We start from the raw sequence: 25,966 nt of genomic DNA, 5'->3' as shown, positions 1-25,966 counted from the left end.
CCATAAATCTGTAGAGGAGAGTCAAGATACCACAGGACGTCATAGACGGGGGCTAATGAAAGAACAAAGCAGCTGCCCTCCTGAACCTCCTGACCCCCACTCCCCAGCATCCGTGCAGTCTTCTTGGCCCTACCCAGTACGAAGACCAGGCATGCTTCTTCCTTGTCCCTGTGTTAAACAGTACTGGGACCAAGGTGCTTGCTTCAGGAAATACCTCCTCTGTGAAGGTGGCCAAACTGCAAGCCTCCACACTGCCCTCACTTCTGATACCAATTTCAGATTTGGAGGTTCCCCAGACCATCTTCAGTTTTGATAATTCACAAGAAAGACTCACAGAACTCACTGAGAGCAGTTATACTCACTGTTATGGTTTATTACAGGGAAAGGATACCAGTTAGAACCAGCTGAAGGGAGAGATGCAGAGGGCCAGGTTGGGAAGGGGCCCAAATGCAGAGCTACTGCTTATTCTCTCCACAAGGAGTCGGTGTGTGATAATTTCCACAGGGAAGCTCCCCTGTGCCTTTGGTGTCCAGAGTTTTTATTGGGGCTCATCTTGCCTGCATGACCGACCTTTTTGTCTGCTCCTCCTGGGATCAGGCTAATACCTTTAGTCTCTAGTTCCTCCAGAGGTCACAGCTGATACAGCGTGGCCCTAAGCCTCTGTCATATTCACATTGTTAGACTGTCCAGTGGCCAAACCCAGGCAAACAAAGATACTCTTGTCAGGCAAGACATTCCAGGGGCCTAGAGATCACCTCCCAGAAGCCAAGGGCAGAGGACAGACCTCCTTTCAGGTAAGCTGAATGCTTCGCTACACACCTGTATTGGCCTGAGAGCGGAGCTGTGCTGACAGCCGGCACTATTCCAGAGGCACATTTTAAAAATTGTTCTTGGGGGGAGAAAGCGCCCCATGAAAGCAACAAAGACGTTTTTCCAATAAGAAGCTTTTTTTTTTTGGCTGGTTTAATCACGATTTTTAAAGTTCATTTCAGTTAATAAAAACTAGACACAGACTTTAACCAACTGCATAAAGAAAGCATTATATTGACCTTACAAGTCCTTTATTATAACTAATTATATAATAATAATATAACATTAAGCAGTTTTAAACTGGAAAGTCCTTCAATTGAAAAGGAAAATACCGTTAAGTTGAGAAAGGGGTATAATGCCCAGAAATATACTTGAGTCTCCGTCAGCAAGAAATAAGCACAGCAAGACCAGATTCTGGATGTACCGTAACATACTACTGTCCATCACATATCAATTCATTTTCTATGTGTGGCCAGAATTTCTTGGTTTGTCTTACGTTGCTCTTAGAACAAAGTCCACACTCCTCAGTGTGATTTCCAAGGCCCTGTGTGATCTGACCCTGCTTCTTTCCCCAGGCTCGTCTCCCGCTTCTCCCTCCACCCAGTACCCTTCTCACGCCTTATTCTGGAAACTTGATTGCTCTGTGTGCCCTGGGCCCCTGGGCTTTCACAGATGTTTTTCCCACTGCCTGGAATAATCTCTGTCCCCAGCCTTCACACCACCTTGACAGGCTGACGACTCCTTATCTTTCAGGCCTCAGCTTAGAAGTCAAGGGGAAGCTTTCCTAAAGCCTCAATTATCAAGATATTTTTATCTCAGCAGCTACCCCATCAGCACCCTGTAGTTAATGCCAGTTAGAAGTGGAGGAGGTTTTGGCTGAGCCTTTAAATATCCTAGTGGCTGGTGGTGGTTTAGTGGAAAATAATTCAAGTCCCACCTAACTGCATATATCAAGGCTGAATGCAATATCCCTGATTGTTCTAGAATCTAGACCAGGGGGGCAGTGTGTGTGTAAGCCCTTTGCACTTGGTGCCCACAGGAGACATTGCTAATTAATCGTAAGGTTGACATGTGAATTGATACCCAGTTACCATCCTTGTTCAAGATGCAAATGGCCCAGGACTGACATCTTGGTTCTACCTAAGCTGGTAGTGCCAGTTTAGAAGTTTGGTAAAAATATTTTTTTTTAAGATGGGGGTGGGTAGAGTGGGGAGTCGATTGCAGTCTCTCTTGTTAAAATAGCTTTATTACCGCAATAAATCTAGAGAGAGGAGAACAGGGAGGGAGAGGCTCCCTTGTTAGCTAAACATGTTCCATTTGCACATTGGTTTGAATTCCCACGAGAGCAGTATCTGTGCTGATGGATCTTCCCCGTAAAAAGGCCTTGGCATCAGGCCATTGTAAAATTAAAATGAATTCAGATTCATTCATGCATGCCGCTTTAATTTACAATTAAAATATTATGGTTACATATTTTAATAAGAATAATTAGGTGGACCCAACTGAATCAACTCTTCTGTTTAATGAGACAGAACCCGGAACCCTAATGAAAAGGCAGGTGGCTGTGACAGGAAACGCGTTTCAGACGGCGTCTTGTGTGGAGCCAGGCGTTTTCGTTCTCTTTATATTCTAACACCCGGAATGAACAGGTTGATCTTCCTGCGTCGCTAAGGACCCTTGGCTTCAGCCACATTGAGCTCATCTTATGTGATATGTAAATAAGCAGTTTACACTCTTTCATGGAGTCTGACATTCTGGCCCCTCCAAGGAACTGTGTTTGTGTCTCTGCCCAGGGCTTGCTTGGTGTAAGTGGGATAGTCCTACATATGTGATGTGACTGGAAGGGTGGGCTGAAACCTCTTTTCTCTGTGTGTGTGTGTGTGTGTGTGTCTCCCCAACTCTCCTGGATCATGATGGCTGAATTCTACCTTTAGAGATTCATACCTTTTGTATAAGAGTTTTTTCTCCTTCAAAATGTACATACTTGGTATTGGATATAATGGCAATTAACATTTATTGACACTTGAGTGACAGTAAATCTACAACTCCGTGGCAGGAGATACCTTGAGTGGAGCAGAACCAAGTGGGCCCAGGACGGTTCCAGGCACCGTGAGGACCCTGCCACACAGGGCCCTACAGGGAGAGATGGGAAGGATGTGCTGCTGTTTTGGCCGTGTTGGCTCTAAGCTTAACATTTAAGTGTTCAAGATACACTTACACTGATTGATGGTAACATTTTGGGCTTGCTCTAGGAAAGCATGGTTTTAATATTGATTTCTGATTGGAAACTGACTGAGCTGGGACCAGTGAGTAACATCAAAGGATATCCCATAAGCAACACCTCCACCTGGTGTCCTGCGATGCTGGGGACTTTGAAGGGAAGTGACAAGACAAGACCCTTTCCCAATCCCCAAAACTCAATTTGTTCTTCCTTCCTCCTTTCCTCCCTGCCTATGTGACGTGATGTAATAATAGGGAAAACTGGGTATGGGATACATGGGAATTCTCTACTGTCTTGGAACAATTTTTCTGTATATTTAAAACTGCTCTAAAACAGTTAGTTTTAAAACAGATAACATTGAATTATACGTGCTCACACATAAAGATTTCTAAAAGACTGTGCAATGAATAAATCAATAAATCAATACAAAACAGTATTTACAGTGTGCTCCCATTTGCATTAAAAATTATATATACATGTATATACACACACATATATATACATATATGTGCCAATTATGTGTATAATAGAAGAAGTATGTAAAAGTCCTAGATAGGCTGAAAAGAAACTGGAAGTCCAGTAGGAGGGGGACTTCATTTTCAGGGTGTTCTCATCTGTACTTGAAATGATCTCTCTCTCTTTCTTTAACCACATACATATTTTATTTTTATAATAATGAAAAAATCTTATTTTTCAAAGGTAGATAAGTATTGGGATGTCATTATGTTAACGGTGTCAGTACCTGTTGAACTCATGGTTAATGCTTTCAGATTCATGTTTCTGACTTACTTTCGCTTTCAAGTGCCACATGTGTCTCTTTTCATAAAGCAGTCCCCTTGAGATGACCTCTTCCCTTCCCTTCCTCCCTTCCTTCTTTTCCTTTACTGGTTTTAACTTTTCATTATAAATTTTAAACATACACAAAGTAGAGAGACTAATATAATGAGCCCTTATGTACCTGGGGGTTCAAGAGTTAACACATTATTAATTCATGACCAAGCTATCGCCCCACCGCCACCCATTCCCTCCTGCTACCACACAGTGAATTATCTGAAACGAATTTTAGGCATAGTGTAATTTCATCTGTCAATATTTTAGTATGCATTTATAACAAATGACCCTTCTTAGAAACAAACCACATTATCATACCTTAAATAATTAACATTAATTCCTTCATATCATCAAATAGTCAGTGTTCAAGTCTCCCTGATTACGTTGAAAAAAAAATTGTATATTTGGTTGTTCTAATCTTGATCCAAATAGGAACTACCCATTGCATTTGGTTAATATATTGCTTAAAACCTCTCATTCTGCCCATTTTCCCCCTTGTGCAATTTATTTGTTGAAGAAGCTGCATCTTTTGACCTATAGATGTTTTCACATTCTGGATTTTGCTGATCGTGTCCTTGTGGTGTAGTTTAGCACAGGTTGGTAATTATTTCTTGTTGTAAAAGATGAGTTTTTTCCACTAATGTATTATGAAATACAAAAAGGTAACTCTCCTTAATTCTGGACACTGCTTGTGTAAAGAACTCATAACATCATGAATTATTATAAGTCATGTAAAAGGCAGGCCTAGTTGAATTTCACTCACAGCTATTTATCCCGACGTAATAAAAGCTTTCTTAAAAGTCATCGTTCAAAACTGCCAGGGAATGGCATTTAAACACACTCCAAGCTATAAAGTGACAAGAAACATTCCTTGGAGGATGTCTTTTATGTTATTTGTCATAAATATTATTAGGAAATAAAGGAAGGTTGCTTGATACATTCCTTCTGCCTTTCAAGCATGTTATTTGTAGAGAACGTAGTGTGTGTGAAAGGGGCTAAATTTTAGTTTTGAGATTGTTATGTGGGAGCCCTGGATAGAACCCTGGTGAATAAGACATTGGTTAAATGTCAGTGCCTCGCTCAGAACCAGGACTCAATGCATTTTAATTGAATGAATGAGTCTCCAGTTCAAATACATAAACATATAAAATGGGTATATACTTTGGAATAGGATAAAAACGGCCTGAGAAAGTGAGCATAAAATGAAACAAGTTTTCATTTTTGTGGTAGAAGATTCTCATCAAGGCTATGAAAAACTAATACTAACACCTAGAGATTCTTTGTTTGTTAGCTTTTGTCTGTACTCATCTTTTTGTAATAAGAATATTTTTACAGTCAGCACACAGTTATGTTTACTGTACTATAAAAATAGAAGAAACTGTGATAGGTATGTAGTGACATATCACTGTGGTGTTAATTTGCATTTCCCCTAATGGATAATGATCTTGAACATCTTTTCATGTGCTTGTTTGCTATCTGTATGTCTTCCTTGGTGAAATGCCTTTTCATGTGTTTTGCCTATTTTCTAATTGAATTCTTTGTTTTTTTTACATGTTGAGTTTTGAGAGTTCTTTATGTGTTCTAGCTACAAGTCCTTTGAGGGATGAGTGATTTGCAGATATTTTCCAGCCTGTAATTTTTCTTTTCAACCTCTTCACAGGAGGTGCAGAGCAAAGCTTTTTAGGTTTGGCGAGGTCTAATTTCGCTCTCTTTCCTTACGTGGATTATCATTTCGGTGTCAAGTCTAAGAACTCTCTCTAATCATAGGTTGCAAAGATTTTCTCCTATGTTTTTTTCTAAAGGTTTTATGGTTTTATGTTTCCATTTAAATCTACGGTCCATTTTGAGTTAATTTTTACGTAAGGGGCAAAGTTCAGGTCAGGATTCCTCTTTTGGCCTGGGATGTCCAGTTGGTCCAGAACCACTTGTTGAAAAGGCTATCTCTCCTCCATTGACTTGTTTTTACACCCTTGTCTAAAATCAGTTGGGCATATTTGCATAAGTCTATTTCTGGGTTTTCCGTTCTGTTCCATTGACCTGTGCCCCTCTACCCATACCACACTATCCTGATTACTATAGCTGTATAGTAAGCCTTAACATAAGGAAGAAGGATTCCTCCCACTTTATTCTCTTTCAGAATTATTTTGACTATTCTAGGGTCTTTTCCTTTCCATGTAAATTTTAGAATAAGGTCAGCTGTGTCTTCAAAAATCTGGCTGGGATTTTTACAGGAATTGCATTAAACTTATAGATCAATTTGGGGAGAATTTATCTCTTTACTATGTTGACTCTTCCAATACATGAACACAGTATAGAATATACTTACACAGATATATACAAAGAAGTGTATACTTCTTCGATTTCTTTCAATAGCATCTTATAGTTTTCAGCATACAGAACCTGTACATCCTTTGGTTTTGAATCTTCTTATAATCAGTTGGTTAATTCTCAGACATTTCATGAGCACTTACTAATGAGTGCCAATACTGTGCTTGGTGCTAGAGATATAAAAATGAAATACAAGGCCTTTGAGAAGCTAGTGGGACAGAGTTTCAGAAGAACATGTTGTTTGAATTGATGTTTTAGCTAATAGCAAGAAAATAATTTTTTCCCCTCCAAAATAATGCACTTTGGTGAAATTGGAAATATAGTGAAATCAGAGATTTATTATTTATTGTTAAAGAAGCACCCAGTAGAACATGTTTGAGAGCACAGGTTTTGGAGCAAGGCAGACCAGAGTTTGAAACCTAGCTCAGTCTGTTGGCCATTTGACTTTGGGCCAGTTGCTTAAGCTTAAGAAGCCTTATTTTTCTTATCTGTAAAAAGGGGGGTGATAATATTACTGACCTCTTAGGATTGTCGTAAAGATTAAAGGAAAACATGTATAAAACACTTACCACAGTGCCTGGCACATGCACATGCCTTGTTCAGTATGGTTAATTTTATTGTTGATTTATTCTCATATATCAGGGCTAAGGAAAAAAGGATGAGGTAGATGGATAAAGGTTGAACTGGGGTGGGAGTTGGGGAGGGAAGGGGGTACACTGAAATTGAAGAGTGATTATTATAAGACAACACAGGAACTAGACTTTCAAACTTCTTCAGAAGTTTGTTTTCACATGGAGAACAGTAGGGATCAGTTAGCTTAAATTTTTAATTCTACTCTGCCTGATTTCTTCCTTCATACTAGATATAATCATTAGGCCCAAGAAGTCATTAAAGTGTTTAATAAGGTTATTAAATTGACTAACTGCTGCTACTGAAGCAATTTTCATAGGAAATCCATACGATTCTAGTTATGGAACTTGGAGCTGTCCTTTGTGGCTGACAGGCTGTCAACATTCCTTTGAAGGATGGTGGGCAGCATCATGAGGGATGCGTCTAATTAAGAGATTACAGGTGAACCTTGGCTTCCTGGGTGTGCTATTCGTAGCTGGAAGTATCCTGAAACTTCACTAATTCCTACTAATTGCAGATTGGGGGAGGGGGGCCCATCTGAATTATAGAATATTTTAAAATAAATGTACTTTTATTACTTTCAAGTACATATTTTAACTCCAACTATGCAAACAAATCATTGTCTGGTACAAGTCTTAGGAGACTCAAGTTACTGGTGCTCTCAGAATGATTTTCAATTATTTCTATGGAAATAGGTGCTTCTGGAGTTCTTTAGGGTGCTTGAAAACAGTTGATTCTCATAGACCTTAAACATTGCTCTTGTAGCCACGTGCTGTTAATTGGCACACCCTTAGAGGAAGGGGTTTGTTAAATTAAGATAAACTTTAGACCAGCTGCTAAATAACATCATTAATTCATGGAGTCCAAGAACCCAAGTGGATGAGGTTTTTATTTCAGTTGAAGTTTGATCTCATCTTTTTTTTTTTCCTGAAGCCAGTTCATTTATTCCTGCAGACATGCATTTATTCATTAAATGATATTAATGGACTGCATTGGGTGTGCCAGGTGCTCAAGTCATGCTGGACAGCCTAAGCTACCCTAAAGGAGCTTAGCATCTAGTGGAGGAGGCCTGCAGGTCATTACAGTGCAGTAAGGCATGGTGAAGAGGGAGGATGCCCAAGGTCTGCCCAGAGACAGTAGGGGCTTGGAGTAGAGTCAAATTAATCAGACTGGGTGAATCTGAGGATTTCCAGAGGAATTCCAGAAGGATTTCTAGAGACTGAGTTGCCTTTTGAAAATGGATTGGAGTTAGCAGAAAATAAAAGAAAGAACCAGATGATGGCGATGAAGGAAAAAGCAGAAACTGGGGTGAGGACAGCAGTGCAGGCAGAGAGAACAGCATGTTCAAAGGCGTGCAGGTGTGAAATTGCATGCTGTGTATGGGGATGTAAGCTTCGCCTTTGGAGATTAGGAGAGTGAAAAATCATGAAAGGCTATATTGTGCTAACTACAGAGTTTGAACTTGGTCTTGAAGGTTATGGGGCAGGTTTTGTAGGATTTTCAGCAGGAAAATGACACCATCAGATGTGTGCTTTGGAGCCATTCTTGTTTTAGTGTGGGGGCTGAATTACGGGCCCAGGGATCAATTAGCAGCCCATGCATTAATGTTGGGCAAGCAGTCCTTGGGTCAAAGCACTCACAGAGGGAATAGAGTTGTGGGTGGGTCAAAGAAGGGTGAATCTGGAGGACGTGGTCAGTGAGTCAGATAGAGAAGTCTGGGGACTCTGGGTTTCTGGCTGGGGTTGCTGGGGATGAGATGAAGAGGAGGATGTGGGAAGGGCGTGGATTCTTTGTGCTTGTGGGATTTCCCAGTGAGCTGTCTAGGCAGAAGCCTGGATACGTGGGGAGATGCCTGGACTGGGATGGAGAGAGAATCAATAGCTCACGCTGAGCACTTGAAACCATATGTTCGGATGAGGTCATCCTGGAATCCTAACAGGGTGTGAAGAACAGCAGCCTGGGATGGCTCTCAGGGCAACAGCAACGTTGAAGGGAACGAGAAGGAAGAAAGTTCGCCATTTCGCACTTCAACCAAGTTAAAGATTTTCAGGATTGAAAAAGCGTTTGCAGCCTTAGCTCCACAGTTAATGTTGAGCGTTCATTTAAAGTGCATTGCTGTGTTCTTAGGGGATTCTTTTTCCAGCATGGCTTTAGAATATGTTTTCAACATATCTTTCCTACATAAAGATTAGTCATAATGAGTAATAAGAATGGTACAATCCAAGAATTACAATCCACTAAGATGAGGAAAGTAGATTCTTTACTGTAGAATCTACAGTGTTCATTAGGATGTTCATTCCTTTTACACATATCATGAGGGGCCTGCTCCAAGCAATTTCTGTGAAATCTTTAGGTCACTCTGCCTTTCACTGAGAAATGACAGTATTAAAGTGTTTGCAACTAGGTTCTTAAATTAATCAATTTTTACTTAAAAAAAGGTAGACATCTGGATTAGCTTTTCTGAATTGCTTATTGCCAAGGTCTATGGGAAGACCTCTGTGCTCTGGGTTTATAAGCATTTTCCTTTCTACGTAATAATCGTTGACTTTCATGTAGCACTTAATGAAAATTTTCCCAGTGCTCTCACAGGTATTTTTTAATTTGATCCTCCTAACCAGCAGTTGAGATGGGCCGGACAGGCATCATTCCTATTTTCCTGATGTAGAAGCGGAGGCTCAGTGGATAAGTTCATAATTTAGGAAGTAAGTGAATCAGAATTTACCCCTGGTCTTGTGACCACAATTTCAGTGCTCTTTCCATGAAAAGGGACATGTTACTCAAAGTGTAGATGTCAGTAGTTAGACAGTAGCGAACAGATACAGGGGGAAAAGTCCTGATTTTTTTGAGAACTATTTGTCATTACTACCATCTTCAATTAATAATATGTTGAGTGTTCAAGGGGTCTGTGATGCTGTGGTAATTGTGGACTTTATAATTTTAGTTCAGAAACCTTTTTTTAAATGACAGGTTTGTAGAAAATTGACAAATGCATTTCTTTGTCTTTTCATTTTTGTTTTGCCTGAGTGGAGGCCCACTATTTCAGTAACAGGTGCATATCTTCTACTGTTAATATGGAACATTGAGCTGTTGGAAATATTTAATTTCCCCTGTGGGATATTCAAGAACTTCTGCCTCTCCAGTGGAAAAGTGGAACTGCCAGCACCCTGTGAGGGAGTGTGGCTTACATGTGACCTGATGACTAGCAGCCTTCTCCCTTAGGCTGGCTTAACGGGGGTAGGATAACCTTGTCAGCCCTTGTCAACATTCTCCCTTGCCCTGAGTGTGCTGGGGGCATTTGGAGGGTTAGATGTGGTCTACCCTGGATTCTGGTCTTCTCTCCTATTCCTGACCTATTTGTCCTTCTGTTCATTGATTCATTGGTGATTGATTCACTCTTTCTAAGAACTATGGATGTGTGAAAAGCACTCTGGGAAAATGAGTTACACACAGACACACACACACACGCACACACACGCACTAAGGGCAGGGTGCCTGGGTTCTGTTTCATTTCCACCTCTGGGCAGGATCTACTTTACCCTGACCCAATCACGCTATATGTAAGAGGGCTTCTTACTAACAATTGTCTTTACAGTCCCTCTTATAATTTAGAATATGCTTTTAAGAAAAAATGGCCAAAACGTTTAGAGTATTGTTATATTGTTGTCTTGTTTTTATTGTCTGTCTTCTAAATGACTTTAAGAATACATAATGAAAAGATTTTAAAATAAGCTTTCTGGAACATTAACTCATCATCCCTGTATATATACTGAGGGCAAGCAGTGGGGCAGAAGTGTCCAATGCAAGAGCAAAGCATTACTTTAGAAGGCGAACTTGATAGGTGGCAAAAGCGATTTAAGGGAATGTGGACTATTTTTCTCCTTCTCTCTTAATCCTCTGTCCTGAAAAATTCTCATTTTATTATCTGCATAACAGAATGGAGGTGCTCTGTCCAGAAAACCTCATGATCTTTTTTCTTCTTCTGCTGTAGAGTGCTGACAGCCTGCTTTTCAGATGTGCCAAAGCAAAGCAGTAAGGAATGCCTAAAATTTCAGCCCTGAAGTCTTTTTTCAAAACAAAAAGTTAAAATATTTAAAATGAAATTCAGTTAGCAATGAATTGTTGTGCCAAACATAACACTTTTTTTGTGGTACGTTTTCATATTTTAAAATTGAGCTGATTTAATGAAGGGCACTTTAAAAAAATATTGTATTTGAAATTTTACCCCCATTTCCTGTTCTTACTATCTTTAAAGAGGAACAAAATGATCTACTTTGTATTTTTTTTAACTTTTCTAACTCTTATCTATAACATGAGGTTGTTATGAAGATGAAATGATTACACGGGAAGGTATATTTTAAAAATAGAAGAGGGTGTCAAAGGCGCTCATCTTTCTGTTACTAAGTTAGTAGTGCTTATTCTCAGGAAGTTGGGGTGCACACACAACGTCATTTTCAGCTCTCCTTGCTTGCTTTTCACATGGCCTTTGTCACTCTTTCTTGTGTTCTAGCAAGTGATTTAGCAGGCAGGGCCTATAGTTTTAATTCAGAGAAATGAAGAAAGTAAGAAATGACCACTTTTACAACTGGATAAAAATGTGAACCTATTTTTCATGATGCACAATTAAAAATCAGTTTTAGAGTATCTGTTCTTATTGTCTTCACATAACCTGTAAAACTATCCAAAAGTGCACCCAGCTCGGTTTTGCGTTATTGTAAAAATTCCATTTGTGGCAACAGCGTTTTTTTAGACTTCCTGTGGTGCTTGATTCATTAACTTCTTGTTTTTTAAAGGATTACAACCACATCGGTTAAAGTTTATTTCAGTTTTGTTCTTGTACAGTCATTTCTCTCAGCCCTTCTTAGCCCTACTTGCCATTCTGAAACCTATTTCTTTGCTTGTGATGCCTTTACAGGAATTTGTAAGTGTTTGGGTTCGAGATCCTAGGATTCAGAAGGAGGACTTCTGGCATTCTTATATTGACTATGAGATATGTATTCATGTAAGTATGCCGTCAGTAGTCCATAGAAATCACAGTAATTTTTAGGTAGCATACATTTGATGGGATACTATGATATACTTATAATTGAAATTTATAAAAAATTTTCTAATTCAAAGAACTGAATTTGAATGATTACAATTAGTGCTTGTCTCTTAAATGAAGTAGTACGATGGTTCCTAAAGTTGTTTATTTGAATTCCTTATTGTACCTTTGTTAATATTTTAATATTTATTGCCTTCATGTATGAAGATGTGAATACATCTAAAATTCAGAAAGAGTTTTTATAGCTCATTAATGGTATTTCTTTATGATCTGTTATAGCATATTTCTGGAGACTATATTGCCTGATAAATCTTAGGTTTTGAGAGGACGTAGTGTTCTCTGGAAAAGAGATGTGCAGTGTTTTATATGTAGAACAGGAAAGTAGGAAATGAATATATGGAATTATTTTGCCTTAGTCTCAATTCTGAGTAATTAAGATAAGTAAATAACTAGAAATGATTTACTTTACTTGGAAATAGTACTGTATCATAATCTCTTGAACAGTGTTGTGTGGTGTGTCGCCTCCTCTGATTATCTTGAATGAGGGTCAGCAATCTTTTTCTGTAAAAGGCCAGGTAGTAAATATCTTTGGCTTTGTGGGCCATACAGACTCTCAAAATTACTCAGCTCTGTTGTTGTAGGGTGAAAGTAGCCATAAACAATACATAAATGAATGAGTGTAATTGTGTTCCAATAAAAATTTATTAGTGAAGACAGGTGGCGGCTGGATTTGGCCCACAGATGTATATAGTTTATTGGCCCTTGATCATGAAGATAGTCACTTCTTTTGTGTAATTTAGTCCAGACTTTTCTTGAGAGCATAGAAATGGGCTCAGATTTTATCTGTGACTCTGTATAGAACAGGTGAGATAAAATTTAGCCATCCTTTGATCTGCACATTGTTAATAGCTACATTGGTATATTGGGTACCCAGATACCACCCACAAAACTTCTCTTTTTTCTCCTCTCTTCCCTTTTTTCTTTCAAAGTTCCCCAACTTGGAAAATAAAGTAAAAACTCAGAACTGTTTTCTTTGATGATTGTGTTGAAGCCCATGGCCAGGGTACGCCTTGTATTTTGATTTTGTTTTCGTTTTACTCATGAGGTCACACCAGATATGCATTCTGTGTGGAAAATTATAACACAAGTATGTAAGACTAAGCATTTGAAAACGAAATGAAATTCTTTAGTTGCCTTTTGACTCCCTCTAAAAAATTTGTGGGTCCTTATGACACACTTTAGTAGGTATGAAATTTAATTATCTTCAGGAAGTTAATGAAAGTATAGATCCTTCTCTTCTACATAAATAATATGACGTGAATTCAGAAATGTCCATCTAAAACCAGAAATGATGGGTTCCACACATGTTATTTGGTGGCAGCTCTGGTGTTTCTCTGAGATGCTTATAAATTGACAAGGAATGAATGTTCGTGGCTTGATAGATAGCAGAAGCAAGCAACTAGTAGAGGAACTTGATAAATTAGTGATCTCAGTGTAGCCTGATCCTGAAGAGGCTTCTACCGCTTCTACCTCTAATCGTATTGTTGTACGATTAGGAATGGGTGGGGAGACTGGAGAGTTCTTGTTACCCTCATTTAGATGCTGTACCCATAGAGCTTTGCAGGTAGAGAAGCTGGTGTTTAACGCACTTAAATTAACCTCAAGGGAAATGATACCAGGCAACTCCGAAGTTGTAGCATTTACTTGGAATTTTAAACTAGTGGACTGTCAAGGTGGGTGGTCCTTCATATATCCTCTCCTGAGCTTGTCCTGCAAATGAAGGACTTATAGATAGACCTTTGTCTGGTGTAAGCACCAGATGGATCTCCAGTTATTGCATGCACAGTGATTCTGAGCAGAGAAATGAAAGGCAGTTGAACTGAACTCCACCTCTGCCTGAGGTTCAAGAGGCCCTGCAGTGGCCTGGTCCTCTCTGGGGAGAGAGCACTGAGAGGATACTCACCCAGGCCTTGTTAGGGCACGAATTCTGGAGTAAACGGCCTGCTGCCTGAGTCCCTAAGGGTCACGTTAGAGGGAGGCCCTGGTGTGCTTTGAAATCCACACACACAACATTATTATTATTTTTTTAATAAATTTATTTTACTTATTTATTTATGGCTGTGTTGGGTCTTTGTTGCTGTGTGCAGGCTTTCTCTGGTTGCGGGGAGCGGGGCCTACTCTTCGTTGCAGTGTGCAGGCTTCTCATTGCGGTGGCTTCTCTTGTTGCAGAGCACAGGCTCTAGGCACGCGGGCTTTGGTAGTTGTGGCACGCGGGCTCAGTAGTTGTGGCTCGTGGGCTCTAGACCACAGGCTCAGTAGTTGTGGCACACGGGCTTAGTTGCTCCGCGGCATGTGGGATCTTCCCGGACCAGGGCTCGAACCTGTGTCCCCTGCACTGGCAGGCGGATTCTCAACCACTGCGCCACCAGTCCCACAACGTTAGTATTGTGCCACAGACTCCATCCAGTGCTTTTTCTGCCATATCGTCCATGACAGGATTTAGGCCAATAAGTTTTTTGGGGGCAAGTCTCTTAACCTCTCTGCATCCTGAGGTTCTCTGAATTTTAGGAAGTTCAGGAATACCAGGAACTGTGCCATACATTTCATGGGAACGATTAGGAACTAATGTACACCATCCCTGACACTTTCCAAGGAAAACAGCGGCTGGGTGCTTATTAAGTGGTAGGTTGATAACAGTTTTTGAAATGATATAAATCTTGGGGGCAAAACAATTTCCCATTTGGCAGTGTAAAGATTATAAAATAGAAATTTGAAATTAATAGGTAGAATAGAGATCTTCTTACAAAACCAACAGACAAATAAGCCAGTCTCTGGTTTTACAGAAAGGAGAAACACACATATTTACCAGCCTTGTGTTTACCCAAAGGAGAAGCATTGCTGTTTTGCTTTGGGTAGGGACTCTGAGGGTGGCTTTTTCTAAGTTTGCCTTAAGGTAGCTGGAAGGAAACCAATGTCCAGTAACTAATAATACTATTAAGAGATAACATTTGCCATGTGCATATTATCAGTCCTAATAACAACAACCCTGTGAAATTGGGATGTACTATTTCATCCCCATTTTACCATTCAGGGAACTGGAGTTGAAGTGACTTGCCTTATAGCAGAGCCAGGACTAGAATTTGGGTCCTCCATGCACATACTCGTCCTGTGCACCACATGTCTCTTTTTACTTGATCACGCTTCCTTGCACATCTAAGTAGAGAAGGGAAATGCTGAACTCTTGTTTAAAAGTGATTTCAGGATTCTGGGTGATTTGTGTGATCTGCGGCGATGGCCATATCAAGGACACAACAGCTTCTGCGATGTCATGTGAAGGACCAAGAGAAGGTGTTTCTAATCCCCAAAGGCTTCTCCACGGATGGATGGATGGGGTTGAATGCAGTGGATGACCCTGAGCTCTTATTGGTCATTTAATCTTCAGGATTTGTTTAATGTTTATGATTTGTCTCTGAAGGGAGTGCTAATAGGTGAGCAGGAAGCTACTTCAGGACTCAGGGAAGGGCAGGGTCATGCCTTGCCCCAGGACAACACTGCTCATTTATGTCACCCCAGCTGTCTTCATGGATGCTATATTGGTGGGTTATGTGCACTATTTGAGTCTTGCATAAATGCAAATGTATTTTTGATTTTTAAAATCCTACTTTAGATGAATATTGGGGGGCATATAGGGAGTTATAGATATAAGAAAAGCATTTTTTCCTCAAGTGAGGCTTATATTTTTTGTTTTCTTTAAACAGACCAATAGCATGTGTTTTACAATGAAAACATCCTGTGTACGAAGAAGATATAGAGAATTTGTGTGGCTGAGGCAGAGACTCCAAAGTAATGCATTACTGGTGTAAGTGATTTAAAGAGTGTATTGAGGGACCTTATTATTATATTCAATATTTTAAAATTTGACATGCCGCTATATATAAAATAAACAACAGTGGTTTACTGTATAGCACAGGGAACTATATTCAATATCTTGTAATAACCTATAATGGAAAACAATCTGAAAAACAATGGAAAACACCTGAAACTAACACAGTATTGTAAATCAACTATACTTCAATTAAAAATTTGACATGTATTAAGATATATAAAATACGAAGGATTTCGTAGGCTTTCTTCTTGATCGCAATATATAGCGTTAGTTAGTTTTTTTTGACTACTGCATCTGAATTCAAAATTTATCACTTGAATTATACCGACTTGTATGAGTATTGACCATGGAAGTCCTCAAAAATGTTTTTTTTTGTTTAAGTTAATTGATTTTCTCACACCCTTATTATATAATGTAACCATATAACATGTATATAATAGTTGTGTGATAATTATCATGCACAGTTTGCTTTCATCTTGAGGGATTTCTGTAACGAAACCACCTTAATTGGATGATTAAAAGCATTTTTTTTTCTTTCTCATAAGACAACTGCCAGAACTTCCATCTAAAAACCTGTTTTTCAACATGAACAATCGCCAGCATGTAGATCAACGCCGTCAGGGTTTGGAAGATTTCCTCCGAAAGTAAGTGTGCAGAAACGTTTGCAGCCAGACGGGAGATATGAGCACAGTGCTTTGCAAGAGATGAGTGTCCTGTGATCAAGTCGGGGAGAATGTTTCTGTTTCTAAAATGCTAGTGATCTGCTCTGGAGGGACGCTCAGTAGTTCATCTCCTATATTAGAGCACCATCTTGTGGCTCACATCACACAATGCATATCCGGGACCAAACTTTCCAGAAAGAAAACAATAAACTAATTGAATCAGATAATAAATATATACTCCCTTAAGCTATAAAGCAGAGCCAAATTGCTTGGGAGTTTAGCTGACAAGAGTAAAATTTGCCAGGAAACAAATGTGCCTTATTAAAAAGGCACTTCTTAGAAATTCTCTTTATTTACAACATTTAGGATCAACAGACCGAAGTCAGCTGTACGATGGGCTGCTAATACCCTTCTGAGCTCCTCTAAATGAATAGCTTAATGATACTCTTTGGAGAGAATGTTTATAAGGGAGTATTAATTGGTGTTTGAATAGTCTCAGTGGGTTATTAACTCTGGGGTACTTGGTGATGGTTGGTACTGCAGTGAAAGTGACTTGAATTCACACTGCTATAATTCCCCTCTTTTTGGAATGCTGGAATACCTACCTATCCCACGGGACAACACAGTGGTTTGCACACAGACCCTATGGCCAGACTGCCTGAGTTCCAATCCTGCTTCTGCTACTTATTAGCTGGGGACTTGGGCAAGTCTTTTACCTCCTCTGTGCCTGTGTTTGCCCATCTATAAAATGGGGTAATAATAGTATCTACTTCATAAGGTTGTCGAGAGGATTAAATTTAACGAATGTAAAGCATTCACAACAGACTGACATATAATGTGTGGTAGCCAAGTATCGGCCATTATTTTAATGCACTTAAATGAAATAGCTTTGAGCTAATTTTGCTATTTTGCTATTTTGTAGATAAGGAAATAGGATGAGTCCTATGACCACTAGTTAGTGGCGGGGCCCAGTCTCCTGAACTGTCTTTTTCTACTAGCTTCAGGATCTGAAGCCGTCTCCTTTTGAGTTTCCTACACAGTAACTTTGAGCTAGCCTGAAATAATATACTGCCCTCTCCCCACATGGCTCACTCATCAAGGGTTTGGGTATTAAGTATCCACATGAATATTAACATTTATTTCTATTAGATTGATATCATGCTTTTCCTTTGAGGGGGTCATGGAGACATACAGAAACATCCAAGATTATAAATTGAGGGAGGGTCGGAAGAGAAAAAGAAGGCAGAGGAATAAAAATGACAAGAGACCAGAAGAATGGATTAACCGAGCCAAGTTCTCAGAAAACCTCACACTGGTGTTCTTTGGGGTATCATAGGCATGACAAAGACCCAGTCAAATTTCTTCTGCCCTTTCCCTTTGGGGATAGCTCCAATTTTAATTGTCTGTATGGGACCCAGGTGGCTAATGGCCTCTCCCTTAAGACGTGGTCCCCGCAGCCAAGTTTGCAGAGTGACTTGTCACTCCAGATGCTGCTCAGGGAAGCTGCAGACTGGCCATCGCCAGTGAGACCTGGACAGAGCTAGTCAGATCCTGCAGTTTCCAGAAGCGTTGGGGAGCTACATGTTTTTGGTAGAGAAATCTCCTTATTTGAGATCAAAGGACAGTCTGTGTCTCTATATTTATGTTGCTGGTTAAGTGCAGGGCATGTGTTTTTCGACCAGGAATCACTTCATTGTTTTAAACATGACCTTTCCTTGCACAGTTGGTCAACCAGATTCATGCCAGAGTGAGAGTCACTGGGCTGCAGAGAGGTTGTGCTTAGTTACTCTAGGTTGTTTGGGCGTGCTGTGTCGTTTCGCAGTTAGCTGGTTGAATCTGATGCAGAGGTCATAATGGAAAGTGTCGTGGGTCAGGGGCTTGAGGAACTGGGTTCCAGGTCTCCTGTGAATCTTGGCTCCTGAGTGTTTTCTGACTCTTCGACCTTGGAAAAGTCACCTCATTCCTGTGAGCCTTGGTTTGCTAGAAAGAATGCAATAATGTAACATATGTATTGCCGACCTCGTGGGTAGTTAAGTCATTCAGAGGATGGCTTGGAAAGGACTCTGCAAACCTATTTATTAAGTGACTGCTTTGGACCAGGCTGGGTACTGGGGATATAGGACTGCACAAGATGGACACATATCCTTGACCTCTTGAAGCTTCCATTCTAGTGGGAAGCAACTATCTATGTACCAGGGATGGCTAGATTCATTAAAATTGGATCTGGATTACCATGCAGAAGTCAAATCATGAAACGGACACCAAGTTCTCTTGTGATGTTATTTGTTCCATTATGGTCTGTGAACATTAGTCTCCAAGTGATGAGTTTCACGTTAAAAATGAAAGCTGGTGCTTCCACGTGGTTTGAACCTGAAGGAAGTAAGGAGTCCAATACCACACGGTTGGATTCAGTCCTGACCTAAATGCCCTGACTACTGTGACCCTTCCAATCCTCGCCACCTTCCTTTTTGTGCCCCTCAGATTCTGATGCATAGTCTTCATGTTCTTTGTCTAGTTTGTGTAGAAATAGCAACCTCGCATGTCTTTGCCCCGGGTACACCCCCTCTGTCACCCCAGCCTAAGCCCGCTTTGGCAAACTGGATGTGACGTGCAACTCAGCCAGCCATCTGTGTCCTGACTCCACCTTGCTGTCCTCTGAGGCCCTGATGGTTACCCATTAAGTAGGGCCACCGTTAGTAGCCTGTACCTTGCTTGTAGAGCGCTTTCGGAACTTGAGAGGGAAACACCACAGCATTAAAATGTGAAACATGCCTGTGTTGTAGATTTTTAGCAGGTACTTTTAAGACTTGGTTTCTAGGTAAGTTTTGAAGTTATGAACTAAGAGCGCTATATATGTTCAAACCCTTTGAAACCAAAATGCTGCTGTCACTGTGCATACATGTATGTCTGTAATACAAATATATATTTTTCCATTTTAAGGTCATTTGTGAAGTAATGCATAATTAATAGCAAAGTACATATCCAGGCCACTCTTCATAGAGGAATTAGAAAGTTGTTTCTTTGCCAGGATATCAAATAAGAGTAATTTATACTATTTTATTGAACACTGGCTATGTTTAGCTTTTTACATATTTTATCTCAATACTTACCATGTTAGGAGTCAGGTTTCATCTCAGTTTTATAGACAAGGAAATTATAAGAAAGGTAGAGGCACTATATTAATCCCAGGAACTGGCAGGTTCATAATTAGAACTCTTAAATGCTAGCTAAATTTGGTCAGTATTGATTGTGAGATTTTTCAAATATATTCATTTTTCCTCAATCTTGGCTATACTCTCCCTTTTGGGTCTCCCCCCGCCCCCCGGTTACTTTTAAATTGTAAATCACTTTTACTAATAGTTGTGAAAAAAGAAGTTATAGACTAAATGATAAATTCTGTTGGTAAGTTTCTAACTATGAAATTGGCATTCCTACTAACTTTTTACATTTGATTGCTATCACAGATGGGAGCCAGCTTTCCTTCTTTACTGAATCCACCCCATTAATATAACTACATGTACCTTACAATGTAGACTTTTGTATTACAGTTTTGTATTTCTTAAAAAATTAAGGAATTGAATAAAAAATTTTTTTTGCAAAAGGATACCATGGAAACACTACAGCTAGTTTTATACACAGACACACACACACACACACACACACACACAATTTTTATAAGTCTTTGTGTTCAATAGAGGGCACCACAGCACAGATCATGAGTGTCTTCAATGAAGATTTGTAGGTTTTATTTTTTTCTCATGGTAAGAGGTAAACAGGCTGAATTAATTTTTTTTTCCTACATCAAACTGCTAACCTTCCACACGCTATACAGATGTGTATACATATCATTATATTGGGTTCAGTAGACTCAGGGCATCCTTAGTTAGGTTTTGCATAGCTATATATATTCTCAGCTGAACCAATATATAATACACCTAATAAAATCACGTTGAGGAAAACCAGATTTTCAGCTCAAGGAAAAACAGGTTTTGCTTTAAAAACCTGTTTTAAAAGTTGGTATGGAGAAAGGAATAACTTTTGACTTGTGTTGTAAATATCCTTTCAGAAATTCCTTTAAAATTCTAGAGGCTATTTATTGTTCCTTTTATAAAGACCTGAAAATTGTATACATTTATTTTTATGGAGGCTTATAAAGATGACATTTTATTGACTGTTTTACTAAATACTCTTTATATTAAGTTTGAAGTTGATTTTCTGCTGTTAGATTTGTTGGTGGAAAATGTGGCACAAGTATGACTAAGGTAAAATAAGGTTTAATATTATGATGGCAGTCACAACACTCTCTGATATATACTAAACCAGATATTACTTATGAACTAATTACTAATGAACTAATTATGCTCACTGAACCAGATGGGAAAACACTCTAAAAATTTTGTATTTTTAATTTTGGAATGAAATACTGGACTGCAAATAAAAATCCTAAATACAATAAAAAAGTATTTTTGCTTATTTAAAACTCATACCCATGGAGTACGGTGACATAAATTTAGCCAATCAGACAGAAGCCATTCAAAAAACCTAAACTGTGCCTGGCACATGTTTTTGAACTCAGGGCCTGTGTGGGTGTTCAGATGTTCCCTGAACATCCTTCTCCCAGTTCAGAATTGTGAGCTGGGTGTGAGGGGCTCCCTCTGGCTGTTCACCTGTGTGTCCTCCAGATGGCAGTATTAAGCAGAAAAGAAAACACTGGGAAATGAGTTTAATGCACAGTAAAATTGGAAATTGAATTATAGCTCAAGAAAAAGGACAGTAGCCTTGAGGTGCAGATCAACCTCGACTCTGATCACTTTTGTTTGCTGTACCCATGTGTTAGGTTACTAGCAAGTTAATAACAGTGTGTGACCAGTTCAAGGCTCAGTAGAATTGCTTTAGACATGAAATAAAGCTAAAATGAATTTGTGTCCAATATCATTGGCATTAGCGCTCATTACTTTTGTGGTGTAATGCCTCAAACCATCTAAAATCAGTTTTAAAGATTACCCATTATTTTATAAAGAAAATACATTTCCAGCAGAAACAAAGCAGTAAGTATAATCCTATGAACAGTTACTTGTAACATCGCTGGCAGGAAACCACTGACAAAGGACACAGGAAACACTCCGTTCAAACTTCACAGCAAATGCAAGGTAATATTAATGGCTCGTTGCTATATAAATCTTCTCTTGATTTGAAGCATTCAAAACAAGAGTCGTAAACATTTATAAAGGTAGAAAATAAATCTCAAAGAGTAATAAAAGGGATTTATTACTTTACTCCTTATACTTGGTAAATTAATCTTTATCATGTGATATGGTCATCTTCTGAGGGCACCCAGGGCAGAGGACATGGAGGGAGTGTAAATATTTAACTGCTTTGCTTGAGACTTTGCCTTTTAAAAAGGCACGAAGGTTTTCCTTTTCCTTTTAGTAGGTCAGTAAAGAGTATTTCTCAAACTACATTTGTAAGCCTATTTGAAGCAAAGAGGACAGCTAGATTTTGGTTTTGATCCTGTGCATTTTTAGACGCTTGCCTTCTTGAAGAAATAATTCTGTTTTATATGGAAGAGAAGGAAATACTCCAGTGACCTTGGATTTTAAGTAAATTAATATGAATGGCCAAAAGAGATTTACTTATCTAATTACTTGTTTAAAAAATGCAGAATATAAAGTAAGTTTCGTTTGGTATGAAATACATACTCTGTTTTTCGTAGATCTCTATATGAAAAAAATCCCATGTTGGACAGAATTATACTTGGGTTTCAGTGTTTCAGTTTTGTCCCCTATATCTGGTCTTAGTGTCTGTGTTATATCATTATCGAGCTATTAATAGAGACTAAATTATCCTACATCAAAATCTTTGCTAAAAAGAGAAAACCAGTTTTTATTTAAATATAAGGGTATTCTTTGACATGCATTTCAGAAAAAGACACATTCACCGCTAATATGAATTTGAGCACGTGCAGATTCTGCTACAGGGCAGTTTTTCATTCTCCATGCAGTTCTGATGCACCTGCTGAAATTTGTATTCTCTTTGTAAACTTTGATCTTGCGTGTGGGAAGGCTAGTATGTACTTATTACAAAATTATCATACTTTAATTACATATATGGTAAAATTGGCTGGGAGCAATTTTATTTAGGGACTCATTTTAAAATAGATACGTAGTGCTGCTGAAGATTTTGTAGAAATTTCTAGTCAATCTTAAGTATTCAAAAAAGCCACCTCTCAACTGAGCCCTTGTGAACGTGTATATAAGCATCCTTGTAAAGTCTGAAAATGTAAGACATGCTGAGAAATCTATTGACTTTTCAATATAGTTTTTAATAGTTGTTGAAAGTTTTGATGTTTTATGACAGCCTAGCCAATAAAGATCACAGAATTGACATGCTGGTTGGCAGTAAATTTTTTAAAAGCAGAATAAATTCCTGTGACTATCTAAGCAAAATATTTCCATAATTAATCCACATGGTCATAACAGATGGTTAAATTGAAGAAATGTCCTTGAAGTTATTCTTTTAACAGATGTTCTTAACTATTAGCTTCATGTTTTTACTCACCTAAATTTCCAAATCATCGAATAAAAGTTAACATATGCTTTCATCCCTTTAATAGGCAGAGTCGTAATTGATGCCAAGTTTGCCATAGTAGAGAAATTACTTCAGTGGCATATTTCTAATGTTTTTCTCTTTCCCACCCTATAATTGTCCATCCCCGTCCACTGGTCATGTCTCCTTTTTTCTTTTACGTAGGGTCCTACAGAATGCACTTCTGCTTTCAGATAGCAGCCTTCACCTCTTCCTGCAAAGCCATCTGAATTCAGAAGACATCGAGGCATGTGTTTCCGGGCAGACTAAGTACTCCGTAGAAGAAGCAATTCACAAGTTTGCCTTGATGAACAGACGTTTCCCTGAAGAAGAAGAAGAAGGAAAAAAAGAAAATGATATAGATTATGATTCAGAAAGGTATTTCCTTGCATTTTGATTTAATGTATACGTATTTATATAACACCTTGTGCACATATGCGTGTGTATAGATATATACACACACTCCACTTTTTTGTTGATGTAATACTAAGATAATGAAAAAATTAATTGACTGAGATTTTATTGAGCTGTGACAGCTCATCATAGTAGTCTTCACACACACCTCCACACTGAATTAATGAATGCAGTAGAAATTCAATTATCTGCATTCTGATTATGTGACTTTCATTTAGTCAGACTTGAATTATTCGCGTTTAAATTATCTAGCTAAAAAAATATCCAACTGCACTCCAAATGGCTAATTAAAAGTCCAAATTTCCTGTCTCTCTCTGTGACTGGAGATAATTAAAGTTCTCCTCTGTTACTCAGGCTTTGAGTGTGTTGTGAAAACCAATTTCCTCTTTTTATTATTTTCCCCCTCTCTTCTTTTCCAGTTCATCCTCCGGGGTTGGACATAGTAGTGATGACAGCAGTTCACACGGATGTAAAATGAGCACAGCTCTGCAGGAATCCTGAAAAATAATTCTAATGTTACCATTTTAGGAATAGCAAACTGTGTCTAGTCGTAGAGCAGAAAGCTTGCTAATAATATATCCTTAACTAAAGCTCACTGTCATATTAAGTATTTAAATTCGTAAAGATGTTGTGTTGTTTATTAGTGGTATTTTTATGTTGTCCTATTTTGGCTAAGCTTCTGTAAAAAGCTAAAAGCCAGTGAATGCAGTATTCTCCTTGATAGGCGCACGCTATTGGTAAAACAAGATCCTGCCCTCAAATGAAATGATTTATATGTTTAAAAAAACCTAGTTGGCTTTATTGTATTTTAAAAGATAGGTAAATAGGTAGCATTTGAAATCCAGATAGAGCATTCCTTCTTGTACCACTGGGGCAGTGTTAGCATAAACCCAGCAGGTATGGTCTTAGCCGCTAGGAAGACTTTCGGCACAGACCAGAATGCCTCTCTCAGACAGGCGGCTGGAATTCTGTGGGTACCTCCCCTGCACTGGGAAAACACTTACTTTTGGGGGTGGTTGATTGAAATGTTTTAAGAGTGTTTAACCTTTCCAGTATTCTATTTCACACGTAAATGGAAAATGTATCTTATGAATAGAGAGACGTTAAAATTATGTTTACATCTTAGAGAAAAAGCCCAGAAATAGCACTAGTCATTTTGCTTATATTTGCAATATATAGATTCAGAAATACATTTTCATTGTCCAAAATCAGCTTTAACACATGGTTTCTGGAAACAAACCATTTGTTTTCATTATCTGTGTGTAATTAGAATTATAGGTTCATGATTTATTTTCTGACTTAATGTGCAATTTCTTATCACTAGATACCTTTCAGTGTCAGTGACAGTTGCTTGTTACTTTTTTAAGTTAAAAGTAGGATCTTATAAAAATTAATAAATTTTGCCAACAAATATTCCCATAATTTAGAAAAGGATATGAACTTGCTAATTTCAGAATTAATTATTCATTTTTAAAAAGTCCTTTCTTTAAAGGCATTTGCCTGAGCATCTATAAATGCTTATTTTATGAAGCAGTAATTAAATGTCTTTTTTTTCTTTTTTTAGTGGCCCAAAGATTAAATGTCTTAGATAAAGTACATTGAACTTCAAATTTCAGATAAAGCAGCATTTTCTTGAGATAACTGTTCAAGTTTCTTCCTGGTTGAATGGTACAAAATATCTCTGAAATTAACAGAAAGATATTTTTACATAACTGGTATAACTTGTTGCTTTAATTAAATATTACCTCACCTCATTTTATTTTAACTAGGAGTTTAAAAGTATTATTTAAAGAGTCTTTGAAATGCTTGTAACTAAGAACCAACAGAAAAAATTAAATTTAGAATACGAATGATCTCCTTAATTTCGCCTTTTTGTTTTTTGTTTGCTCTAAAACATTATTGAACTTTTCGTAAATATTTTGATTTAAGGTATCTTGGATCTTGTTACTTTGTCATCTAAGACTCATTATTTTAATACGGGGGAAAAAAAGATTTAGCAGTTTCTTTTTATCTCGCTAACATGTAAAGTTAGCCATCCAGTCATTTGAGTGTGATCCCTAGGTCCTTGGCAATACGTATTTGCATTCACGTTATTTCTGTTTTACTGCAGTTTTGAAAAGCATATAACGTGCCACCAATCGTCATGTGATTTTCAGATGATGTAACTATAGCTATCAAAATTGATATTAAGTAATGCCTAATACTGTGATATGTAAACTTCATGAGATCTTCATTTTCACATTAAACATGAAAAAATCAACTTCAGTTTGTTGGATCGCTTATTTTATACAAGAGAATATATTTCTTCTGTCTTAGATCTAAATTCAGTGTGTTTTGAATGATTAGTAATTTTTAATGCATAATTTTGGTAAAATTTGGTTTCATATTCACTGTAGTTGTGTACATTTAAGGTTTAGCCTTGGTTTGGTTGTTTTGATATCTAAGCACTGGCTTCTTTAAACTGATTTCCTGCAGCTGAAATATTTAAATGAACTTCAGCCCCCAATGGCTTTCTTGTTTTGTTCAAGTCTCTTATTTTTCTCCGCCATATTTTTATA

General features: G+C 38.3%; 1 protein-coding gene across 1 annotated transcript in view; it reads left to right on the top strand.

The window, feature by feature from the left end:
- SNX10 (sorting nexin 10) overlaps nucleotides 1-25,662 on the top strand; it is a 73,862-nt gene extending 48,200 nt beyond the window's left edge. The window contains exons 3-7 of the mRNA XM_082662322.1: nucleotides 11,733-11,819; nucleotides 15,620-15,720; nucleotides 16,293-16,391; nucleotides 23,160-23,372; nucleotides 23,828-25,662. Of these exons, the coding sequence (XP_082518448.1) occupies nucleotides 11,733-11,819; nucleotides 15,620-15,720; nucleotides 16,293-16,391; nucleotides 23,160-23,372; nucleotides 23,828-23,909 (582 nt within the window). The 3' untranslated portion in view covers nucleotides 23,910-25,662. The remainder of the gene's footprint in view (nucleotides 1-11,732; nucleotides 11,820-15,619; nucleotides 15,721-16,292; nucleotides 16,392-23,159; nucleotides 23,373-23,827) is intronic.
- Nucleotides 25,663-25,966: the final 304 nt, after the last annotated feature.

This window comes from Grampus griseus (assembly GCF_964374135.1).
Source record: "Grampus griseus genome assembly, chromosome: 9".
Classification (NCBI taxonomy): Eukaryota; Metazoa; Chordata; class Mammalia; order Artiodactyla; family Delphinidae; genus Grampus; species Grampus griseus.
This window is presented reverse-complemented; position numbering and strand designations above follow the sequence as displayed.